A 25,040-nucleotide genomic window follows, 5' to 3' on the forward strand; every position below is an offset into this window, starting at 1 on the left:
CCATCCAAGGATTGGATACTTTTGAGTTCCAAATGAGGGTACAAAATTGATTTTTGCTTCTCATTTGCCTTCTCATTTTCTCCTCTTGAATTCTAAACTAAAACTACAAAACTTACTTGAAATTAAAGCTCTAAACTAAGAAATGAAGAGAGAACTTCATAGAGAGGTTTCTAGTGAGAGATTTCTTTGTTTAAAGTGTTTTTGATATCTCTTGCTCGAATGAAATGGTCTCTTATTTATAGGCCTCTCTGCTGGACCGCTGAGCTGCTTGGTTGGACCACTGAGAAGTTGACCAAACCCTTCAGCATGAGTTTGGTCCATTGACCAAGTAGCTTAGTCACCTCCTTGTGCTTGACTCATCAAAGCTAGTTGTGGGCTATGAAACCAGCTATTGTGAGCTACATCTAAAAAGCCTATGGTGGGCTACTTGAGGTGAGGTCATGGATGACTTCATGGTTTGCTTGATGGTTAAGTTAAGTCTGGTGCACACTGCTCAGCGCACTTGCTTCCTCGTGGCCTGGTGCTTGCTGATCTGGTCAGGAGTCTGGTTCTCCGCCGAGCTGCTTGGTTGGACCGCTGAGCTTCTTGTTCAGCAACTTGGGCTTATGCCAAGCTCGTGTCTGACTGTGTCAAGCTGAATTTCTGACCGTGCCAGGTCTAGTCTGGTGCTAGGCTGAGCGGCTAAGCAGGTCCACTCAGTTGCCTGGTTGAGCAGTTTGGTCTAGGTCAAGCTGGTGTCCAGGTCAGCGAGGCTTATTCCATGCTTAGCTGCCTGGTTGAACATCTTGATTTTTGACTTCTTTTGCTTTGTTGACCATGAGTCTTTCTTTCTTCTTTTCGTCATTCTAAATCCTATAAAATACACAAAAATGAAATATACATACAAATATACAAGATTGTGATATTTTATGCAAAAAGTATTATTTTAAGTTGGTTTTTCTCAATTATGCTTAAGATAAGTGTCATAAAAGTTAAATTTTAGGTATGTTTGGCACTTATCATCCAACAAATAAAAAGAAAGAGCATTAGAGGCAGAGTGATAAAATGTGTTTTTGCTAAGACTCTGTATGAAGTCTGGAAAATGAGATATCTACATATCTTGCAAGGAAGATCTATTAACCCATAAATTGAACATTCCATTATACATATCATTTGTAATAGGGTTGGAATCAATGCTAAAGTAAAAATGTATTGTAATTCTTTGGGCTCTAGATGAAGCATGTTCTTAGACTAGCCTACTGGGATATATCCTGGATCTGTTGATCGGTTATATTTATCTGTTTTGGTAATAGATTTATTTTTGTTCCAAAAAAAAATGTAAATAATTATTAAGGTTATTTATATATTATAAATCAAATGGAAAAAAAACTTATATAGTTGAAATTTAACAGGCGGGTCAATTGAAGAAACATAAAAATAAATTATTCAACCAAACAAAGCATTCTTATTGCGCTGAATGGGAGTTTTATTGTTTTAAAAGACAAAGTAATTTTATTTATTTAAGAGTCTCGTAATAATGAGTGATAAAAATGAATTGTTAGATTCTATAGTAAAGTTGTCTCTCAGCTTTATAAAATAAGTGATTACTACACCTAACTACAATTAGAAACCCTTAAAATCATGTCTTCAACCACCAGAGAACAATAAAATAAACAAAATGTGAAATAAACACACTTTCAAGAAACTCAAGAGATTATGGATCTAGGTAAATCCATGTTACGTCTCATTGTATGAATCATATCAAGATGATAGAGTAATTTTTGAATAATTAAGTCTATGAAAACTACAACTTACACTTCTTACATTGTCTTACAAATCACTTGTATGAAACTGAGTGACACAAATTGAAGAAGCTTATAAAATGCCAGAATTAAGTTTGATAACGTTGAGAATGTCAAAATTACTTTCATCTTGTTCATAGGTTAGTAATTTAGGTCGTCTCTAATGAGTAAAAATGGTGCAAATTTCGGGTGAGTATTCTCTCTAGAAGAGAGTGCATCAAAAAATAAAATAAAGTGAGAATAATGTGACCTTATTAGTCAGTTAAACATAATGATATGACAATATAATTCTTAATGTACACACAAAAATTACAAGTTGTTTCTAAGTACTGGAGATGGGTCTTTTCCGCAAATTTCACGAGGGCCCACCAATGATGAACAACAAACTTTAAGATAAGACATTTGTATTAAACCAATCAATATACAATTTTGTCCAATATTTATGGACCCTAAAGTAATAAGATGAAGGATTTTTTAGGGAGCATAAAGTCATAAGGTGAAAAATTCATAAACTGCAAAGTACTAGGTAAGCTATATAGATCAATCATTTACATAATTACATGGCCAATGTTGTTCTAATAAAGCACATGTTTACTTGGCCTAAATAGAGACATACAGAAGTAAGATGAGGATGTAATATCATACCAAAGTGGGAATAAAAGAAATGTGAATAAGGGTATTGGCAAAAATGCAAGAGCATAAATAAAATTTGGAACCCACATCAAAGTATGGCAATATGTTACGAAAAAGAAGCACTGAAAGCTATCATCATGCTTGTGATGGATATGAACTGTGTATAAGTCCAAATAATAACATGAAAGGTAATGACTTGAAATATTCATCCTTTGCATAATTTTATATAACAAGGGTCCGCCTGCCCACCCACATTTATTTGATGGACAGAGCATGAAAAAGTGATCATTCATCCTAAAATATCTGCCTAATATGTCGTACTTATCCGCATATATTTTAAATACGTAAGACGATAAGGTGGCCCGCAACATTATTAGATAACTATTAAACATTAAATATGTATATGTACATGTATTTTTTCAAATGTGGGAAATTGTGTTTCATTTGTTATATATATATATATATATATATATATTATATCAAATGTAAGAAAATATTATCAATTTCATATTATATACGCATTTGTATTTTGTATATTATATATATATATATATATGTGTGTGTGCGCTATTCTTTTTGTATTTTGTATGTAAATTATGCATTATGCATATTTTGTATTTTATATATGCATTATATTTTGTAAGTATTATTCCGTTTATATGATTGTTTATTATGATAAACACATTTATATATTTGTATGTAAATTATGTAACGTTTATTTCGTATGAAGTGTATATTAATTTTTATATATATTTTTAATTTTATTTAGGTTGATCCGCAAACCCGTCCTGTCCGTGTTTAGGGCAGACATGACATAATATTTCATGCCCTATTTAAAAAACAGTCATGCCCATGTCCATCCTAATTTAGGCAGATATTGTATGGGCATAAAGGGGTGGAAAGGACAATCCTAATTGTCAACACTAATCATCACGGAAGAACTTTAACATATGGTATTGGATCACCAGAGACGAACTTTTAACATATGGTATTTGATCGACATAGAGTTGTAATAGATTACATCCCCTAGTGAAATGTATTACCATAAATAGGTAAACAATTACCTCCCCTTAAAAGCATAATCAATGTAGCAGAAAAGTGATCAAACTAATGAAGCTAGTTTAAAAAATATGACTTTGGATCATTGAAAAACATATATTTCCTTATAGTAGGTTGAGAAATCTTTCCCCTGAAATCAATGTGAACTTTGGAATTTTACTTATTTTTCTTCTGAACATCTTTCGTCGTCTATTCCTCGAACAACACAACATTATTGCTCTCACAATTTTCTTCTTTATCAAATCCCACAATTTGTACTCAAATTCATATTTTGGGGACCCAATATATATGTACTCCTTGGTCTTAGCATCCAACTTATTTTTCCATCTTTTGGAATGTGAACAAAGGTTGTGCTTTTGAATACTCTCAAATTGTTGAAATATGTCTTCTTCTTGTACCACAATTCCTCTAGAGGCTCTCCGCTTAGGGGTCTTGAAGGTGTCATGTTGAGATATACCATAGTCTTTACTAGTTCATCCCAAAAACACTTGGAGAGATTGGCTTCTTGCAACATGTTATATGATCTTCTCTTCAGTTGTGTGGTTCATCCTCTCAGCTATTCCATTTAGTTGAGGACTATTTGGTGGTGTCTTCTCTAGTTTGATACCAAAAGCCTTGTAATAAGCTTCAAATGGACCATAATACTCTCCACTATTGTGCGCTTTTAGAGACTTCAACTTCTTCCGAGTCTCAGGCTCCACTAGTGCATGAAATTCTTTGAATATTGATAGTAGTTGATCTTTGCTTTTCAGTAAGTACATCATATTCTTCTCGGGTGATCACCAATGAATGTGACAAAATATTATGCTCTTTCAAGGGATCTTTCAAATGATGTGCAAACATCTGAATGCATAAGTTCAAGTATCTCATTTATCCTTGAGTGATTATCTAATCTCTAAAAATTGACTCTATGTTGTTTATCATAAAGACAATCGTCACAAGATTCTAAAATTTGACCTTTTATACATGGAATGTGATCTTTGGCGAGCCTCTGAAGTATTTTCACACCTATGTGTCATAATCGTCCATGTCAAAGATCTTTGTAGTCAATAACAATATTTACTTCTCTAGAACAATTTACCCATTGCATAATATACAAATATCCTTCATTTGTTACACTATGATCTTTGGAGTCATAATGTATGATGAATATGGTGTCTTTTGTTAGTTTTCACTTTCCAACACCAGAGTGACTTACAAAATCAACGTCAACCAACTTACATGTCTCACCTTCTTCAGTACAACCATGCCTCATGAGTCTGTTAGCAACACGATATCACAAATTCTTGCAATGTTACTTGTAACATGGTTTCTATTTTCACATTATCATAATCGCCTTTCTTGAAGTTTGAGAAGAAACCTTCACATGGACTTTCATTGAAAGAGACACCAGAATCAACGATCCAAGAACAATCATCATATGCAACATTTATGTAATTATATTCCCCAAGGAGGTGAACATCATCGTCTCTAGTAACGACTGGTGTATGCTTAACCATTTTTCCTTAGATAAACTAAATTTGCATGGATATTTCCAACTTTTCGGTCTCTCTTCATGAACCTGCATTTAGATCTTTTATGCAATTGTCTATACAATAATAACATACTGTCACGACTGGATTTTCGGTCAGAAGATTGGACCTACGACTTAGAAAGAGGCGAACTTGATTTCTACCTCTCCCAAATGATTTGGAGTCGCCACTATGTTTTTTGCAGTTAAAACATAGAAAACTATCTAATAAGCCCAATTAGGATAATTTGGTCTTTTGAACTTGAGATTCTAAGCTCAGGGGTCGATTACGGATCGAGGAAGGTATTAGCACCCCGTCCGCCCGTATTAAAACGGTACCCTTACTAACAACGTGGACTTTTATACCCTTAAAAATTATTTAAACATTTAATTTAATTAGTGGAACAAATAATTTTTACTTTTTATATTTGTGTCTGACAATAGTTTATCTTGCCTTACGTATCCCTAGATGCAATAGGGAAATCAAGACTATGTCGTTATTGTTTGAAAAGTTGTTAATTTGTTTGGTTTGATTTGATTAGGTTTGGTTTGATTTGATTCAATTAAATTTATAGTTTTCATTGTAGAAATATTTCTTATAATTTTATGAAAATATGGATTAATAACAAAGAGATAACATTGTTCATAGACCGACTTTCCACTCTTAGAGTGATAAGGAAGAAACGACACGGGCTGTAGACCGGACTATCAAACCCTATTTTAAATATTTAAGTTTTAAAATAGACTTAGAAATAACTAATTTTAAAAAAATTGGAATTGATAGCAAAGAAATAGCATTGGTCATAAACCAATTTTCCACTTTTAGTATGGAAAGGAAGAGACAACACGGGCTATAGACCGGACTATCAAACTCCATTTAAAAACGTTTAAGGTTTTTAAGAGACAATTATAAACAATTATTTCTAGAAAGATGAGATTAATAGCAAAAAAAACAGCACTGGTCATAGACCGACTTTCCACTTTAGGGCGGAAAGGAAGATACGACATGTGCCATAGACCGGGCTACCAGACTCTGTTTGAAATTATCAAAATTATTATTTTTTAATTATTATTTTTACCATTAAAGAATAAATTTATAATAGGAAAATGTTAATTTAATTTAGGTTGAAGTATACAATCCTTGTTTCATAGTTAGTAAAATTAAATAATACTAATTAACTTTAGTAAAATTGTAAATACTATAAACAATAAATCAAATAAATATATAAATAAAAAGAATTAAATAATTAAGTAAAAGTAAAAAAGAAAGAGGAATTGAAAGGCAAAAGGGTATACCCCTTATTTCACGTACAATCATAGGGAGAAATCCCTAATTCCCTCTTCTCATCTTCTTCTAGCAGCGGCGCCGTGACCAAAGGGGTTGCAAATGGCCGAAACCCGGCCGACCGAAAACGTCTCGACGATGGCACAATTCTATGGTCGTGTCCCACTTTCGAAGTCTCTTGGTGGTTTGCCGTGGTTCTCTTCTCTTCTATTCCATTCCATTTTCTTCTTCAGCTATGGCGACAGAGTTTAGACCATAATCTCAGTTTCATCATGGATGGTTTGTGACACTGGAGGATTTCAAAAGGAGAAGGACCTCCCAAAATGGAAAGAGTATTTTCGGATGAACTTTCAATGCTTTTCTATTTTCGGTGATGTTGGAAACGGGGAGAGACCTATAAGGTTCGGATTTGATTGGGTTCTTATGGCTGATTAGTTGCTGGAGATTACTCTCACTTTTGTGATTTTTTGCACTGTTGGGTTATAAGGAAAGGGGGAAATGTATGCAATGTATATGTCGCTTTCTGATTGCATAGTATTGCTTATATGTGTGTGATGTTTGGCAAATAAGTATTCTCTTTGTATATGTGTGTTGTAGATGTATTCTGATGGAATGATGTCTATGCGTCATGTGTGTGATTTGGTAGGATATGTGTGTGTTTAGGTAGGATATGCGTGTGTACCTTTTGTGATAGCTTTTTCGGCTCTCTTTTCTGATGGTTTTGTGGTACTGGGTATGGTTGATTGTGTATATTGCTCTCCCGTGTGTGTTGTGTGATAACTCTCTCCTATTTTGTTGTGATGTATGTGAGTGATGTGTCTTTTTTCTCTGCTAACTTTTTCTGTGTTAACCCCCCTTAGAATCTAGTGGGTTTTTGGGAAGTCATACGTATTTCTTAGGGGTTGGAGAAGGGAAAGATCCTTCTATCATTGGTTTTCAACGTTGTACCCACAACCTATTTTATTATTGTGTGAGAAGCCAATGAAAATTCTTTGATGAGTAGTATTTGATTTTAGAGGTTTTCTCACAAGAAGTTAAGGAGGGAGGTGCTGTGATTTGAGAGATAAATGTAATGTTGAGTGATTTGGTTTGGGTATTTTTTGGTGGGTGATGGTCTCAAAACATTATGTATGTATTATTGAGAATATGAAGATAAATGGGAGCAAGGCCTGTTGATGGGTTTGTGTGGGAATAAACCAACATGAATAATAGGGGTTAGAAGAAGGGTATAGATGAGGTCAATGAGTTGGGATTTTTAACTTTTTTGAGATGAGGATAGGGGTGGTCTTTAAGTGAGGTCTGATGGTTGGATTTGAAGGTGAAGATGTGAGTGTCGGACTGGAAAGGTATGATTGTTTACCTCTCCTTTTTAAAGGAAATCTGCATGGAGGTTAAACATGTAGCTGTTAGGAAAATGGAACGTGAACAACCATAAGGAATAGCCAAAATTAATCCATAAAAGAGAAACCGATGAGAAAAGAAGATGGATGGTTGATGCCTTTTGATTTTTTAAAAACGTCCCTTTTAAACAATTCAACATCATTCAGTAATAATAAACCTCCTGCCCCCTTTCATATTCTTTGTGACATTTTCTTTAAAAACTCTTTAACATAAATATTTTATATTAAGAAACGAACAGTTAACATGGACAATGTTTGGTTGTGGAACATAAATAAAATGCACTTTTCAATTTCGCTATTTATTATATTTTTTTCTTGAATTTTTTATATTTTTGTAAAGAGGTCGGACAAAATTGATTGTTCATAATTGTCCCTCTTTACTTCTTGCTTACTTGATAGCAAGCAAATCGAGGTTTGAGTGTTATCATAGTAAGTAACTAGTAAAGAAATGAACATTAATTTTGTTAAGGCCAAGATAATGATCGCAACATAAAATTTAAAATCGAGAACACAAGTTGGGTAACGTCAGAACTTAAGACGATACAAGAAAATACGAGAACACAGGTCGGGTATTGCCAGATTTCGAGATAAATAAAAGGTAGAAATCTATGTTTTTTGAAAATACATTCTAGCGTCTGAGTCTAGGAACGTCATAACATTTCGGCGTCTGAGTTCAATAATGTTTTTTCTTTTAAGAACGTTCTAGCGTCTGAGTCTAGCAACATCATAACATTTTGGCGTCTGAGTTCAACAATGTTTCTTCATTTAAGAACGTTTCAACGTCTGCTCTAGCAACGTCATAACATTTCGGCGTCTGAGTCCAACAATGTTTTGATTATTTAAAAAAGTTCTAGCCTCTAGGTCTAGCAACATCATAACATTTTGGCGTCTGAGTTCGACAATGTTTTTTTATTTAACAACATTCTAATGTCTAGGTCTAGCAACGTAATAACATTTATGTGTCTGAATATGACAATGTTTTTTTAATTTAAGAACATTCTAGTGTCTGAGTCTAGCAACGTCATACATTTTGATGTCTGAGTCCGACAATATTTTTTCATTTAAGAACGTTCTAGCATCTGGGTCTAGCAACGTCATAACATTTCAGCGTCTGAGTCCGACAATGTTTTTTCATTTAAGAACGTTCTAGCGTCCGGGTCTAGCAACGTCAGAACATTTCGGTGTCTGAGTCTGGCAATGTTTTGGTGTGGAAAGTAATTTGATTGATCACATGTGAAGGTATGCTTATACAAGAATGATGCATGCTTTGTATGTACGAGAATATGTCTTGACTTGATTTGGTGATATGTATGTATGTCATGAGTGATGTATGAACTTTGGTTAAGTTTGCATGTTGTAGTGATGTATGACCTTTGGTTATGTTTTCATGTTGAAGTGGTATATGACCTTTGGTTATGTTTGCATGTTGAAGTGGTGTATGAACCACAATTATTGAATGGGTAGATCGAAATGACATTGAGTTTTTTTTTTTTAATTGGATTTGAATTTTTTTGATTCAGTTGTATTCGATATTGCTCTTGAGCACCCTTAAAACTATTAGTTTGAATATTCTTTTACTTATCTCCAGTTGACAGATTTGTTGATGAATTGCTTGCTTTTTTATATGAGTTTGATCTTTCGAGGAATTTCCCCAGTTTGTGGTAGGTGAATCAATTAAAGTGCCCTAGTGTCTTGTCAAGAGTTTATTGGAAGAGTCTAATCGTTCAATAAATTGCCACAATATCTTGTCAAGAATTTATTGGAAGAGTATGATCATCCAATAAATTGCCCAAATTTGCATGGTTGTGGATGAGCAATAGTGAATTTTCACTTGAGGGTGTTCATTTCTGTTCCCTAATTTTTGCCTAGAATACCTAGTGTATGTATCTGTGAGGAATTCTCTCTTTTTATTATGATACTAAGTCGCCGTTGAAGGTTTTCGACATAGCATCGCTCTCTTTTGGGTTTTCAACCTAACACTTTTTTTTCTTTTTGTTTGTTGATTTTTTTTCTTGTCTTTTTCTTGTTTTGACTATTTTTGAACACCCTCAAGTGTGATAGTCATAAGTGCATGAAAGTATGAGTCGCCCTTGAAGTTTAAAGGCGAGGACACAAGATCTTGCCTCTTCTTGGTTGAGGGATTTGAAGTCGATCCATCATGAGCAACTTCGATCTTGCCCTAGTTATAGATGTCTTGATACTTTCATTCGAGAAATGAGATCAACCCCCAAGAACTGCTCCAGTTTGAATTGGCACCCTCCTTTTGATTTTCAATTGTCATGTGTTTACTTAGTGCACAACTCTTTAAAAAGCAATACTATAAACAATGATCATGCAAATTTGATTTTTTGAGTGTTGATGTGATGGTGGTGATAATGAGGAGAGATATGAATTTAATCTAATATATTAAAATGATATATTTTTATCAAAATTTAGAAATTTATTGGAGTCAGCATTTCTTTGTTCTAGTACATTTCTTAGACAAATCAAATCCTCGACAAGGTCTTTTAAGCTTGTATCGTGGCCTGGTTGAGGGTTTTCAAAAAAGATATATAGGCTCAAATATGTGTTTCCCAAAACCTTTTCTCCTTTCTCCATTATCCTATTCTCCACGATTTTCTAACATGACATTCAAGTACTAAAATTTAGGCGATAATATTCCCAAGAGGTATTTGAATTGTTCCTTTCGACGGTCATTGCTATTGCATTTTTTAGAGTTTTATTTCTGAACTCTCAATGGGCTTTTTGTATATTTTAGTATTTTTTATGCCCTAACTTTTGCCTGAGATTTTTTTGAGGATTCTCAACGGGCCTTTTGTAATGTTTTTCTTTTTTCTTTTTCATTTTGCACTTTGACCGATGAACGTTTTTTTTAAACTTGTTTTGGATTTTCAACCCCCAGGTTAGATGCAGGTAGAGTGTATTTATTTCTAAGTAAATGAATATCAAGGAAAAAAAGTTGAGAAACTACTCTACCCAAAGTTATTGATATTTTGTGGGTATTTTAGAAGAAATCTCCCTTCATAAATTCTAAGGTACATCTTTATGTCTCGTAGCTCATACTTTATGCCTCGTAGCTCTTCCAACTGAGGTACATCTTGGGGCCGAAAGTATGACATAGTCCTACCGAGTCTCTAAAATGAATGTGTAGTTTTAATTTAGCAAGTGTATGCTAGTTTCTCATTGATTTTCTATTGCAAGTTATACGTTTCGCTTGCAGGTTCAGTAGGAGCCTGCTAACTTTGTGTAAATTTGGTTGGAGCCTGTTACCTTAATGGTTAATGATTTATATTTGCGGAAAAGGGAGAGAAAGGAAGACAATTTGAACTAACTTACTTGATATGGTTTCAGTTGAAGAGATATTTTGAGTATGGTGAACCAAATGGAACAGTCAATGAAATCTGGCGCCAAGTTGTGAAAAAGTTACCCTTGATTAAACTGATGAGCAACCGTGACAAAAGGCTAGTGAGAAAGGAACCTCACTGCTCTTGCATATGTGCAGAAAACTAGACTACAATTGGAACCTTATTATAACATCTTACCTGAACATTGGGATTTCACATCCGAAGCTTGTATTGCTCTTTGGTACCAACATTTAATGATGATGTGAAAAATTAATTATGCTGCCATTGGGGGAAAGAAGAGTAACCATTGTTCCTTTCACAGGGTTCTTACCTGCCATGGTAGTTGTTTTATATATCATACTTCCCAGATAAATATATTTATTGAGATGAGGCTAAGGCAATTTAACTTGTACCTTTATTGAATTGTACTGGGTATAGAATAAAGTCATAATATTTTTTTGTATGTAACATGATGCACCTTTTGTTGATGATGTTATTGATAACTCTTGTATTGTTAATTTGTTTTCCCATTTATATGACTTAATCAATAACCATGATGTGATAATGTGTCCGTACTGTTTTGCATATTGGTAACCATCTTGCAAACTAAATATTCAGTTGTTCTAGCTTTTCCCTTAGCTTCCTCACAGGAGATGGGATAAGCCATAAGTTGGGGGTATTTTGGATTTGAACAAAAATAGTGAGCTGTGAAAATTAAATTATGGGTGTGAAAGTTATTTTTTTGTCTTTTTCAAAGCCTCCAGGGGTACTAAAACTTTTGCCATGTTATAATTTAAGAATGAAGCAACATTTCTCTTCATCACTAACAAAAAAAAATATTTATAAGTCCCATCATGGGAATATGGTTCGGTCATCATTGCTTATAAGATTTATATAACTTTTATACTAGGAGTTAGTTATTGGGATAATGTTAGGTCTAATCATTTTAATATGATATCAAAGCTTAATCATCTAGATGGGTCTCATTCAAACTTTGCTCCATATGTCCAATCCTGAATGTAAGATAAGGATGTGTCTTAATATAAATCTCACAATCGGGTAAGAATATGATCGAACCATAACTTAAAAGATTTAGACAACCTTCATCCTACAAACCAGCTTTTAAAATTGAGTTAAGTTTAGTCATTAAAAATTGATTCTTACCATCAACAACAAACCATAATAGTCTATTTCTACCTTCAAATCTTTGAAGTACGTGCGGTCAGAATTGCCCCATTTGCTTGTGGCAACACAGCCACACGAAATGGTTGTGGTATATATTATAAATTCCTTATATAATTATGATTTCATGGCTCAATAGCTATATATCATTTACATCTTTGTTTTCTATATATTAAACGTTCACGTTTTTGCTCTTATTTGGACGTAAACCACTTATTTTCCCCTTTCAATTTTTAACCATGCAATTCTGTTCCTCAATCTGTTTAACAACCAAGGTTCCGGTTCGTGTGCAGTCACTGCACATGAACTCGACAACCGTGAACGACCCTAGTTTCATTGCAGCTGTGCCTATTCCTAAGTGGTCCCAGAAAACAATAGTTTTGCCTCCCCTGAAGCGTGGTTGTCATCTAATCACTTCTAAGGTTAGTTGCAGCTCATAATACCAATCATGTTACTGTGTTTCCTTATCTATAAAACCATATGAACTATTACTCTTCGTATCTGATTCACTATTATCAGATCATCTGTCTTGAATGCTGTATGATGATTGTATAGCTCAATAAGTATAGGAGTCAGGGGTGAAAAAGTTCCACAATTATAATTGGAACCTTGGATTGGTTGATAAATAAATTATAGTAATTGAACCATTCATCTATTCAAGAGTGTTAAGGTTCTATCTCAACACCAATTGATCATGAGATGAGAACTCATGTGAGAGTTATTTCCCACCCTCCATAGATGTCTGTTGGAGCGAAGGTTACCTTTGATACATGGTATTATTTGGCTCATGACAAAAAGTTGGACTTTGACTCTAAAATCATGTAAGGTTCCATTTCAAAACTAATTGGTCATGAGAAGAGTAGTCCAATAAGTATTTAAACAATTCTCGAGACAATGAGATAGATGATATGAAACTTACTTTCTAAAAAACAGTTAAATATATTGGTAGAGCTAGTTATACCACGAGGTGAATAATCTCAATTCCAACAATATTACCTCCTATGGGGTATATCTAATCATAATTTCCTGATGCACAAAAAAAAATCATATTTAGAGGCCTTTAATCTTGGTAGCAAACCCCAAATTTTAGTGCTAGTTTTCATCTTCTGTATAAAGAGTGGATTTGTGGAAATCTGATTTCTATGTTTCAACATTCTTATGTTGTCATAAATGCCTTTGATTCAGATAGTGAAAGAAATTCAGCCAGACTTATCTGGGTTCCAATGTGGCCTAGCTCATCTCTTTTGTAAGTATATACTTTTATTTATGTAGACTGTGTTCCCATGCTCTCTTATGTCTAATTTGGGATGCATTGACTGAACTTCTAATGTGGAAATGTAGTGCATCACACAAGTGCTTCACTTACCATCAATGAGAATTATGACTACGATGTTCGAGATGATACCGAGACATTCCTTAATAGGATAGTTCCGGAGGTTAGTCTTATTTTCTGATTCACGCTGTATATCAACATATGAATGTACTCAATTATGAGTTTATGACTAAAGACTTGGTATGAAATTTACTTATGTTATGCAGGGGCCATCTGCACCTTGGAAGCATACTCTAGAGGGTTAGTGCTAGTTTTTTATTTACCAAACCAGGGACATTATCTCTTATTTATTGATTTTCCCAAATAGTGTTTTTTGTTGTTGCCCATATAGTGATCTCAGTAAGTGTACTAATGAGAATTAAAATGATAGGGAACGTGGACTTCTATAAGAAAAATCTTTTAGCAGCCTCAATTAGCTATGATTTCAAGCTCTAATAATGTGTGTTAATGTCCAAATTGATTTTGGTTGATATATCATTTGGTCACTGTATAAAGAAGAAACATATCTTTCTTCCTATCAACTGCATATTTTTCTTCAGCTGCAAAAGATTTGCAGAGATTCTAATAGAAGATTAACTTCCAAGATTTTCATCTAATATAATACCATCAAATATTATGCAACAAGCATTATGCTTCTGTAGGTTTACCACATAAAATTCAGGTTTTTCCTGATGGCTTGTTCATTCCTGCCTATAATTTTGGTATATTTGATGACATTGTGGCATGTAAAATGTTTCTTTTCAGGGCCAGATGACATGCCGGCGCATATTAAATCATCGATGTTTGGTTGTGCACTCACGTAAGATTTACTTCACATTCAGATTGATTCAGATACTACTATCAATATCAGATTATAATCTACTGACAATTAACTTGTATCTTTAGGATACCCATATCAACAGGAAAGCTTAACATGGGGACATGGCAGGTAACAAAAAGTTCCATGTTAAATTTTGTTAGTAAGATCTTAGATTAAATTTACTATAGGGTATGAAAACACAATCTTTGCAAAGAAGAATTCACACAATTGATGATTCTACTTGGTATCAAGATTGTGTGAGTTCTTCAATGCAAATACATGTCACATTTGCTATGTAGAATTAACACTATCTTTTGTTCTTGCTTTTAAGGGTATATGGCTTTGTGAGCATAGGGATTATCCTACCGCACGCACACTAGTGGTCACTCTTAATGGAATATGAGATGCTAAGGTTTATTTGTTTTACTTCATCTCCTATTTATTATCAAGATCAATACTTCATACTTGTATATTGAATGCTAAATATAGTAATATTAGCCCTTTTCTTTGTTGTTGTTTGGGCACCTTGTAATCTATTAATGCACTTAAGCATGTAGAATAATCACTTTTCACTAGAATTTCCTTAAAGACAAGGATTTTGTAAATAGTCTTTAATATTGTTTAAGCTATTGACATTACCCAAAGACTTAGAATGTTGACAGATAAAATATCACCAGAAAAATAGACTTTACGTAGCAGAGATGAGAATGATGTGTTCGATTAGTGTACACACTAGACAAAATATCATTAGAAATGAATGCATTAGAGAGAAAGTTGGAGTAACTCCAATTATAGAAAAGATGGTAGAATTGTATCTTAGGTGATTTGAACATGTGTGGAGGAGACCGATAGAAGTCACATAAAGAATAGATCAAATGCAAGGTAGTCTAGTTTTTAGAAAAAGATAGACTTAGAAATCAATATTTTGTCAACGAACATGATCTATGATAGATCATTATGGCGTTGTTCGCTTCATGTAAATGACCATACCTAATAGGAATGACAACCAGGCGGGTCGGGGTCGGGTTTGCACACCCAAACCCGAAATTCAAAACCCGAACCTGAAAAATAACCCAAAAATTATATATGTATTAAGGAAAGTATGATATCATTTTTGTTTCATTTTTCTCTAGTATTTCTATTTTCTCTTGTATTATTTCATTTCTTTTATTTTTTGAAGATCCAATAGTATGTAAAGTAAAATTGGAAATTAAAAACAATGGACATATTATAGAAATTTTAATTTTAAATTGAATTACATTACTTTTGGCGGGTTAGAATCTTTGCTCTATCGAACCCGAAAGTTAAACCCGGGTAAAAGCTGAACCCAAACCCAATCACATCGGGTTTTCCCCATTAATTTCTGGTTGAGTTTAGGCAGATACCCACAAGTTCGATTTTCATTGCTATCCCTAAATAAGATAAATGTTTAGTTGATATTGTTTCTAATGAATTCCATGTAAAAACTAAATGAACAATTGTTCTTTGGTCAATGATTTTATAGTTATTAATTTGATCATTAGGCGGCCCTTACAATTCAAATTTGACGTCATTAACACAAAGTGATAATTTAATTTGATTTGTCATTTACTTTCTCTACTTTGTTGCCATGTTGTATGTTTTCTTAATTCTTGTTTGGGAGTGGAGTTTTGGAGGGAAAGAGAAGGAAATTGATAGCTTTGAAAAGCCTTTCATTAATTTGGGAGTTGGATCAAGGAGAGAGAAAGGTTTTGGAGGATTTCTCAAATCCTCCAAAACCCTCCATGTGCATATTTTGTAAGTTATCCCAATTTGAAGTTTTTTGAGATAAAATATCAAAATAGCTAAAAATGTTTAGTAATAATATATAATTACATATTATTGATCATTTCTCATTATTAATTACATTTTTAAGGAAGAATAAAAAATTATTCTTACATTATCATTAATTTACATTCCTTCATCTAAATTTCATACTCCCAAACAAGATGAGAATTTCCTTCATTTTCCCTTCTCTTCCTCCCCATTCCTCCCCTTTGATTCCTCTCATTTCCTTTCCCTCTTAACTCTCAATTAGATGAGGGAAAGTAAACTAATGATAATGTAAGAATAATTTTTTATTTTTTCTTTGAAAAAGTAATTAACGGGAAATGAACAATAATATATTATATAATATTGCTAAAAATATTTAGTTAATTTCATATTTTATCTCAAAAAACTCTAAATTTGGGGACTATAAAAATAGACATATGGAGAGTTTTGGAGGGTTTGAGAAATCATTCAAAACCTTTCATTCTTCTTCATCCAACTCGCAAATAATGGAAAGACTTACCAAATTCACCATTTCCCCTCCAAAACCTCAATTCGAAACAAAGCGAAGTTACATTGCTCATTAGCATGAAGCCATGGAATATTGGACCTCTCCTTTTGATGATTAATTTGGTAAACATAAGATACCCAAACTTTGGAGTGCAGAAAATGTGAACTTAGCAATTATAGGTAAAGATTGCGAACTAAAATCTTATCTTTCTCTCTATGCAATGGACCTTATTTTCTGAAGCACTCCATATAGTATATACTTCAAATTCATATTATATGGTATTCTAGTCAAATTACAAATATCAATCAGAATAATTTTTTAATATCACAGTATTACAGTTTTATTTCTGTTAATGAACAACCAATAAAGCATATTAAGGTCTTTTTTCTATTAGCACTCAACATATTATTAATCAAAAGATAAAGAAATTAGAAGAATAAGTGGTACTTTAATAATCACAAACAAAGGTAGAATTCTTATTTCATCTCACAACTTAATTTAGTTTCTCAATTTGGTTCCTAAATATTTTCACTAAAACAGATCAGACTGTCTATCAGTGACTTATTACCTGACCTATAATAGGTTTAGGATAACATAGACTTTTTTCGTAAACAAGTTAGACTCGTATTTTTAAAAAAGACTATTTAGCTTAACATATAAGACTTTAAACTATCTAAAAGGTCTATTAAGCCTAATATACCAACCTATTTAGTCATATTATATAATAAATAATTCGTATTATACTATTTTAATACAAAAAGTATTATTATATATGTAACTTTAATATAAAAATATATACACAAAAATATAATTTAATCATTAAAGTTAGATGAATCTGGTTAAAAGTAGATAGGTTAACCTATTTGAATATAGAAATGTGACCAATTTCAAGATTATATAGTATAACAATTCTTTAAATAACATAATATGTTAGACCAAACTTTTAAATAAGTCAGACTTAGACTTTAATTTTTTTTTTAAACAACCTAAGAGACTAAATCCAAACTCTTATATGTTATATAAGATAAGGTATTTAAGGCAAAATCTGTCCACTTTGATCTGTTTCCACACCCTTACTTATATCTCTAACAATTCCAAATGTTCTCAGAGAATGAGAAAAGGTATTTGGTAACTCACACAAATACATGTAGAGTGGAATTAGAGATAATTTAAATAACATTAAAGTAAACTAAAATAAAATATCAACTGTGATTAAGCACTAAAACTACTAAGATAAACTAACTTAAGGCAGAATATTCTAAATTGAGATTAAAACATTCTAAGCAAAACATTCTAAAAGGGTAAATGGGGAGATTAAATCCCTAAATTAGACGTTTAATATGTTTGAAAAATATTATATCTTCTTAAAAATTTAACTTAAAATTCTGCTAACCATAACAAATTAAGTCGTGTTACTTGAATTAACATATATCAACTTCATATAGGTTGAAAGTGATATATGCACCGTCATAAATGTAATTTGAATACAGACAGTGCATCATTACCATTTATTTCTATTATTTTCTTGAAAAGTTAATGATAATCGAATATGAATGATAAATAATATACTGATCATGTATAAAAAAATTATATTATCAATGTATACATTTTTTCTCGATATTTAGGATAATTTGTTAGGAGAGCAAAACATTAGTCATGATAATGCAAATTATCAAATAAGTGAATCACCTCGTTTAAATGTTTAATGTTAGTAAGACTGCTAATGATTCTATTCTTAGAAGCGACACTTGTTGGAAGAGACAATCACACTCTTGAAATGGATTAGTTTGGACAATGAATACCTTGATAGTACCAAAAAAACTCCGCTAACCATATGTTATTACTTTTGGAAACACTTCATTAAGTTTTTACAGGAAAATGAATTTGATAAGAGTAGAAGAGATATTATTCAATTCTTTACATCAAGATTCTGAAGCTCAGGACATCCTAAAAATACACCCCAAGCAACATATACCAATTGAACATTAACATTCACTAAATTGATCAACCATAACCAATATAAACATGCCCCACCAACCCTCTGCTTTGTTACTTTAATTTGGAAATCATTACCAACTCTAAGAATGATTGTTACACTGAATCTACACGTGGACACATTTCATAAAGTAGGTCTTAAATTTTGATAGTTTCTCGTTTTAATTTTTTCGTCTAAAAAAATTATAGCTCCCCTAACCCTTTATATATGTCGTCCTATATATAGAAACACTTCTTAAAATGGGTGATGTCTAATCAATAAGTGATGATTTTAACGTAAAGCTATCTATTGTCTGAAAATAATTTCGAAACAATTAATAGAAGCAACTTTATATCATTGAACTAGTTTTCTATCATAAATGAAAAGTAGTTTTCTCTCATTGAACTAAAAGCAACATGCCATATCTAATTGATGGGAACAAATAAGTATAGTCCCAAAACAAGGGAATACAACCTTGTCACAAAAAATTAAGGTTAGAGAAGATGGTTGAAGTAGGGTAATATGCAACCATGCCAACTATGTTTTAGGTTGTGACACTTAACAACACCTATAAATAGAGTATGATGTAAGAGCAAATTGCATCAAATCCTCATAAATAAAGAGGGATGTGATTTTCACTTAGATTATAGAGATTATAATGAGAGATTAATAGACTTTCTAGGGAAAGTTGTTGACAAGAGGAGGGTCGGGGAATCTTAAGATACTAGAGATGTTCTATTTCTTCCTAATGAGTTAAAATTTTAAAAAATTGTTATAGATTAGTCCAATTGCAATTTAGTTTTTAATGTGACTATATTTTTTAGGTTATGTCTCGTGATTTGTTGTCACACTAGAAAAAATTTGATTCTTTTTCAAAAAAATATCTACAAATATCAGTATTAGCATAATCAGAATTTCACATTTTAGGAATGATGTTTTCATCCAATTTTCCTTTTTCATTCTAAAAGTATTAAAATAGTAAGAGTCATGTATGAATGCAAAAGAAAAGATGAACAAAAAAGAAAGAAGAAAAAGAGAAAGACTAGAGAATCAAAGCCTCCATTAAAATGTAACATTTCTCATTGTTATCATTAAATTGAATGAATAAGAAATAAGTCAATATCACTTATTTATAAGAGAAACGAAGAAAAGAAAACTTGTAAAGTAAGTAACTAACACAAACCTAATTAGCTAATTCATAACTTCCTAACAGCTATCATCTTTCAAAAATATCCTCTAATATATTTTTAATATCCACTCAAGCTTGTGAGTGAAAATTTTCACTTTCCAGCTTGAAATTGATTTGAAGTAATAACAACGCTTAATCACTCATGACAGAAGCTATATCATCAAACACTTAACCATCCATAGCAGAAGTTATATCTTTGCTTAATTTTAACTACTATTGACAGAAGCTACCCATTCAATGCTTAACCATCCATGACAGAAGTTATATCTGAGTTTAACCATCATGGACAGAAGCGAACCAATCATTGATGATGAAAGAGATAGAACATATCAAAATCTTGATCCTAATGAGATACTTCAATGATGAATAAGAAAGATGGGTAAATGATGAAGAATAAGAAAATAATGTAATATTGTATAGGATAAATTAGTCATGGTACTCCATTTTTGAAGAGCTTGAGGATATCAAGAAGTTGCTTATGTACTTGAAAAGAATTCTAATCTGACTTGATGAAAGTGCACTTGGTACTGGTGACTCCTCGTCCGAGCAACTTACTAGTGCCTAAGCGAGGAGTTCTGTCGCTCAAGCAACAAAGCCAAGAACTGCATTCCTAAACTTGCTGGTGGCTCCTCGCCTGAGCCATTTGAAGTTGATGATGTTGATGGTGCTGAAGTTTTGGTTACTGGTATGCAAGATGGTGAGGGGATGCACTAGTATGATATTTAGAAGAATACGCCATTTGGCTACCATCTGCTGCAAGACTTGTCACGTGAAGTTGTTGATGTTGCCGAGCATGCTCTGTCGTGTGAAGTTGCTGCTGTTGATGGTGGAAAAGTTGCGCTTGCTGGTAATGAGTGAATTGATGAAGTTTGAATGGTTCTTTGGTTCTTGCATGAACCAAGAAAAAAACTTTTATCGTGTGTATAGATAAAGTAAATTGAGGAGACTTTATAGAGCAAGATTCCACAACTCTATACGTTCAAAGCAAAAGCGATCGAATAATTACGCTCTGATATCATATTAAAATGGTAAGAGTCATGCATGAATGAAAAATAAAATATGAACAAAAAAGAAGGAAGAAAAATGAGAAAGAATAGAAAATCAAAGCCTCCATTGAAGTGTAACATTTTTCATTATTATCTTGAATTGAATGACACTAAGGAATGAGCTAATATGACTTATTTATACAAGATAAAAGAAAAAAAGCTTGTAAAACAAGTAACTAACACAAACTTAACTAGTTAATTCCTAACTTTCTAACCAATTATCATCTTCCAAAATTATCCTCTAATATATCTTTAATTAAAAGGATCGACATAAAACTTTTAACTTTGAAGTTAATACACACAAAAGAAGAAAAGGAAATAACAAACTACATATTAAAGGTAAACAACTAAATTATCCTACTAATAGAGCAAGCATATCTCACTCTGTTGAATAATCAAATTAGCATTGAGAAATATCAAGGCTTATATATATTAATTCGCTGCTTATAAATTTTGACCAATACATTACCTTCATTAAAAGTTATCCACGATTCATAAGGAAGGAGGATGCTCTATCTCATATTCTCCTTGTTTCTGTGTTTGAGATGAATAAGAGTTTGCTAACAAATAAAATTTAACATATCATTTTAATTTTATTTTACAAAAGTGATATATTAATCTTCACATGTCTAAACTTAAGTAAATAAGATAAAAAATGGTACGTAAATTGAAAATAGAGTATTTACATTTGTTCACATGCTACTTTATCCTCGTCTCTTTCTAGAGAAATTCCTTGAATGGCTTAGATTATATATGTCTTATGAGTAAGAATCTTTTCTATTAAGTATTAATGGAGAGACATATACAATAAAAAAAAATAAAGGAAACAATAACATGATAAGATATTTTTATCTTTTTATATGCAATGAAATAACATTTTTACCATTGAAAACACATGTAACATCATGTACTTGACTCTCATTGATGGAGAAGATCCTTATTCATGTCTTATAATATATGTTATCATTTTAATCTAGCAATGCACTTTCATTTAATTATATGTTTGTAATGAGTTAGAATACCATGAACAATATTATAATAAATAAATTTTTTATAGTGACTCATATTTTATTGAATTTTTTTAAAATATTTTATTTAATTTGATACAATATCAACTCATTCAATAAAAGTGAATTCAACAGGGGAACTCATCATCTAATATGCTTAGAAGAGTTTTTATTTTTTTTAACTTAACTTGGAAGAAAGGTTGTTACAATAGCAAACATTAAATTGGCCTCTCATTTATTTAACTTAATCACATTATAATCTTCTTATTTATGAATACTTTTTTACACAAACCTAGAGGTGAATGGAACTTTTGGAAAGAAAAAAGTACGCAATATAATTAAGTGAAAAATTAGAGGAAGTAAATAAATTCTTTATTGGAAAGTAAGTCCCACCAAATTTCATTATATGAGATATAATTTATATATATTGAATTACTTCTCTTACCATCAATTTAGTTAAGAGTTTGATTCATGTTATATTTATTCTAAATACAAGAAATTAATTTCAAGCACAATGTATAGTAAGGTTATGAATAGTTCACACTTCAAGCCTAAAAGCATGCTAGATATATAAAATTATTCATTTCCCTTCAACCAATAACTTAAGTGTTAGGACACTTGGTTCTCAATAGAGGTATCATATCAAGTGGTTAGTGGCCTAGGATAGCATTGAAGTGACATATGATCAATAAATTTATATACGGATCCTTGTGTCAAAATTCTTCGAAATGATATGGCAGCCATGAGGTGTATTTTGTTGCTTATAAGACTACCCAATGACTTAACTATATAGATATTAGAAATTAAATGTGGTTTGAGGTATGATATCAAGTGGTTAGTGGCCTAGGATAGCATTGAAGTGACATACGATCAATAAATTTATATGCGGATCCTTGTGTCAAAATTCTTCGAAATGATGTGGCAGCCATGAGGTGTATTTTGTTACTTACAAGACTACCCAATGACTTAAGTATATAGATATTAGAAATTAAATGTGGTTTGAGGTATGATGTATCTAACATTCATGAAAATGTATCAAGGACTCCCGCTCCAGTGGGATTGACTATGTATGAAGGGCTAGCTCGCACTAGATGGGTGATGGTTGAGTGTTACAAGTTTAAGTGATGTGGTGAAGAAATCCCATACCGAAAGGAAATGGATAGGTTGAAGAAAATATAAGTAGAAAATTCAAAGACATAAGGGGTTGTATCATTGATGATGAAAGAGATAGAACATATCAAAATCTTGATCCTAATGAGATACTTCAATGATGAATAAGAAAGATGGGTAAATGATGAAGAATAAGAAAATAATGTAATATTGTATAGGATAAATTAGTCATGGTACTCCATTTTTGAAGAGCTTGAGGATATCAAGAAGTTGCTTATGTACTTGAAAAGAATTCTAATCTGACTTGATGAAAGTGCACTTGGTACTGGTGACTCCTCGTCCGAGCAACTTACTAGTGCCTAAGCGAGGAGTTCTGTCGCTCAAGCAACAAAGCCAAGAACTGCATTCCTAAACTTGCTGGTGGCTCCTCGCCTGAGCCATTTGAAGTTGATGATGTTGATGGTGCTGAAGTTTTGGTTACTGGTATGCAAGATGGTGAGGGGATGCACTAGTATGATATTTAGAAGAATACGCCATTTGGCTACCATCTGCTGCAAGACTTGTCACGTGAAGTTGTTGATGTTGCCGAGCATGCTCTGTCGTGTGAAGTTGCTGCTGTTGATGGTGGAAAAGTTGCGCTTGCTGGTAATGAGTGAATTGATGAAGTTTGAATGGTTCTTTGGTTCTTGCATGAACCAAGAAAAAAACTTTTATCGTGTGTATAGATAAAGTAAATTGAGGAGACTTTATAGAGCAAGATTCCACAACTCTATACGTTCAAAGCAAAAGCGATCGAATAATTACGCTCTGATATCATATTAAAATGGTAAGAGTCATGCATGAATGAAAAATAAAATATGAACAAAAAAGAAGGAAGAAAAATGAGAAAGAATAGAAAATCAAAGCCTCCATTGAAGTGTAACATTTTTCATTATTATCTTGAATTGAATGACACTAAGGAATGAGCTAATATGACTTATTTATACAAGATAAAAGAAAAAAAGCTTGTAAAACAAGTAACTAACACAAACTTAACTAGTTAATTCCTAACTTTCTAACCAATTATCATCTTCCAAAATTATCCTCTAATATATCTTTAATTAAAAGGATCGACATAAAACTTTTAACTTTGAAGTTAATACACACAAAAGAAGAAAAGGAAATAACAAACTACATATTAAAGGTAAACAACTAAATTATCCTACTAATAGAGCAAGCATATCTCACTCTGTTGAATAATCAAATTAGCATTGAGAAATATCAAGGCTTATATATATTAATTCGCTGCTTATAAATTTTGACCAATACATTACCTTCATTAAAAGTTATCCACGATTCATAAGGAAGGAGGATGCTCTATCTCATATTCTCCTTGTTTCTGTGTTTGAGATGAATAAGAGTTTGCTAACAAATAAAATTTAACATATCATTTTAATTTTATTTTACAAAAGTGATATATTAATCTTCACATGTCTAAACTTAAGTAAATAAGATAAAAAATGGTACGTAAATTGAAAATAGAGTATTTACATTTGTTCACATGCTACTTTATCCTCGTCTCTTTCTAGAGAAATTCCTTGAATGGCTTAGATTATATATGTCTTATGAGTAAGAATCTTTTCTATTAAGTATTAATGGAGAGACATATACAATAAAAAAAAATAAAGGAAACAATAACATGATAAGATATTTTTATCTTTTTATATGCAATGAAATAACATTTTTACCATTGAAAACACATGTAACATCATGTACTTGACTCTCATTGATGGAGAAGATCCTTATTCATGTCTTATAATATATGTTATCATTTTAATCTAGCAATGCACTTTCATTTAATTATATGTTTGTAATGAGTTAGAATACCATGAACAATATTATAATAAATAAATTTTTTATAGTGACTCATATTTTATTGAATTTTTTTAAAATATTTTATTTAATTTGATACAATATCAACTCATTCAATAAAAGTGAATTCAACAGGGGAACTCATCATCTAATATGCTTAGAAGAGTTTTTATTTTTTTTAACTTAACTTGGAAGAAAGGTTGTTACAATAGCAAACATTAAATTGGCCTCTCATTT

The 25,040-nt window shown here is 32.0% G+C and overlaps 1 protein-coding gene and 1 long non-coding RNA gene across 2 annotated transcripts in view; both read left to right on the plus strand.

Annotated features, from left to right (window-relative positions):
• Nucleotides 1–11,493, plus strand: part of LOC109345046 — a 17,070-nt gene extending 5,577 nt beyond the window's left edge. Inside the window, exons 3-4 of the long non-coding RNA XR_002107381.1 lie at nucleotides 163–166; nucleotides 11,020–11,493. This is a non-coding gene — a long non-coding RNA (uncharacterized LOC109345046). The remainder of the gene's footprint in view (nucleotides 1–162; nucleotides 167–11,019) is intronic.
• LOC109345047 (UPF0047 protein C4A8.02c-like) lies at nucleotides 12,390–14,920 on the plus strand. Its single transcript, XM_019583805.1, has 7 exons — nucleotides 12,390–12,616; nucleotides 13,380–13,440; nucleotides 13,536–13,630; nucleotides 13,734–13,767; nucleotides 14,272–14,326; nucleotides 14,413–14,455; nucleotides 14,658–14,920. The coding sequence occupies exons 1-7, from the start codon at nucleotides 12,434–12,436 to the stop codon at nucleotides 14,727–14,729; spliced, it is 543 nt and encodes a 180-aa protein (XP_019439350.1). The 5' UTR covers nucleotides 12,390–12,433; the 3' UTR covers nucleotides 14,730–14,920.

Source organism: Lupinus angustifolius, chromosome LG04 (assembly GCF_001865875.1).
Source record: "Lupinus angustifolius cultivar Tanjil chromosome LG04, LupAngTanjil_v1.0, whole genome shotgun sequence".
NCBI lineage: Eukaryota > Viridiplantae > Streptophyta > Magnoliopsida > Fabales > Fabaceae > Lupinus > Lupinus angustifolius.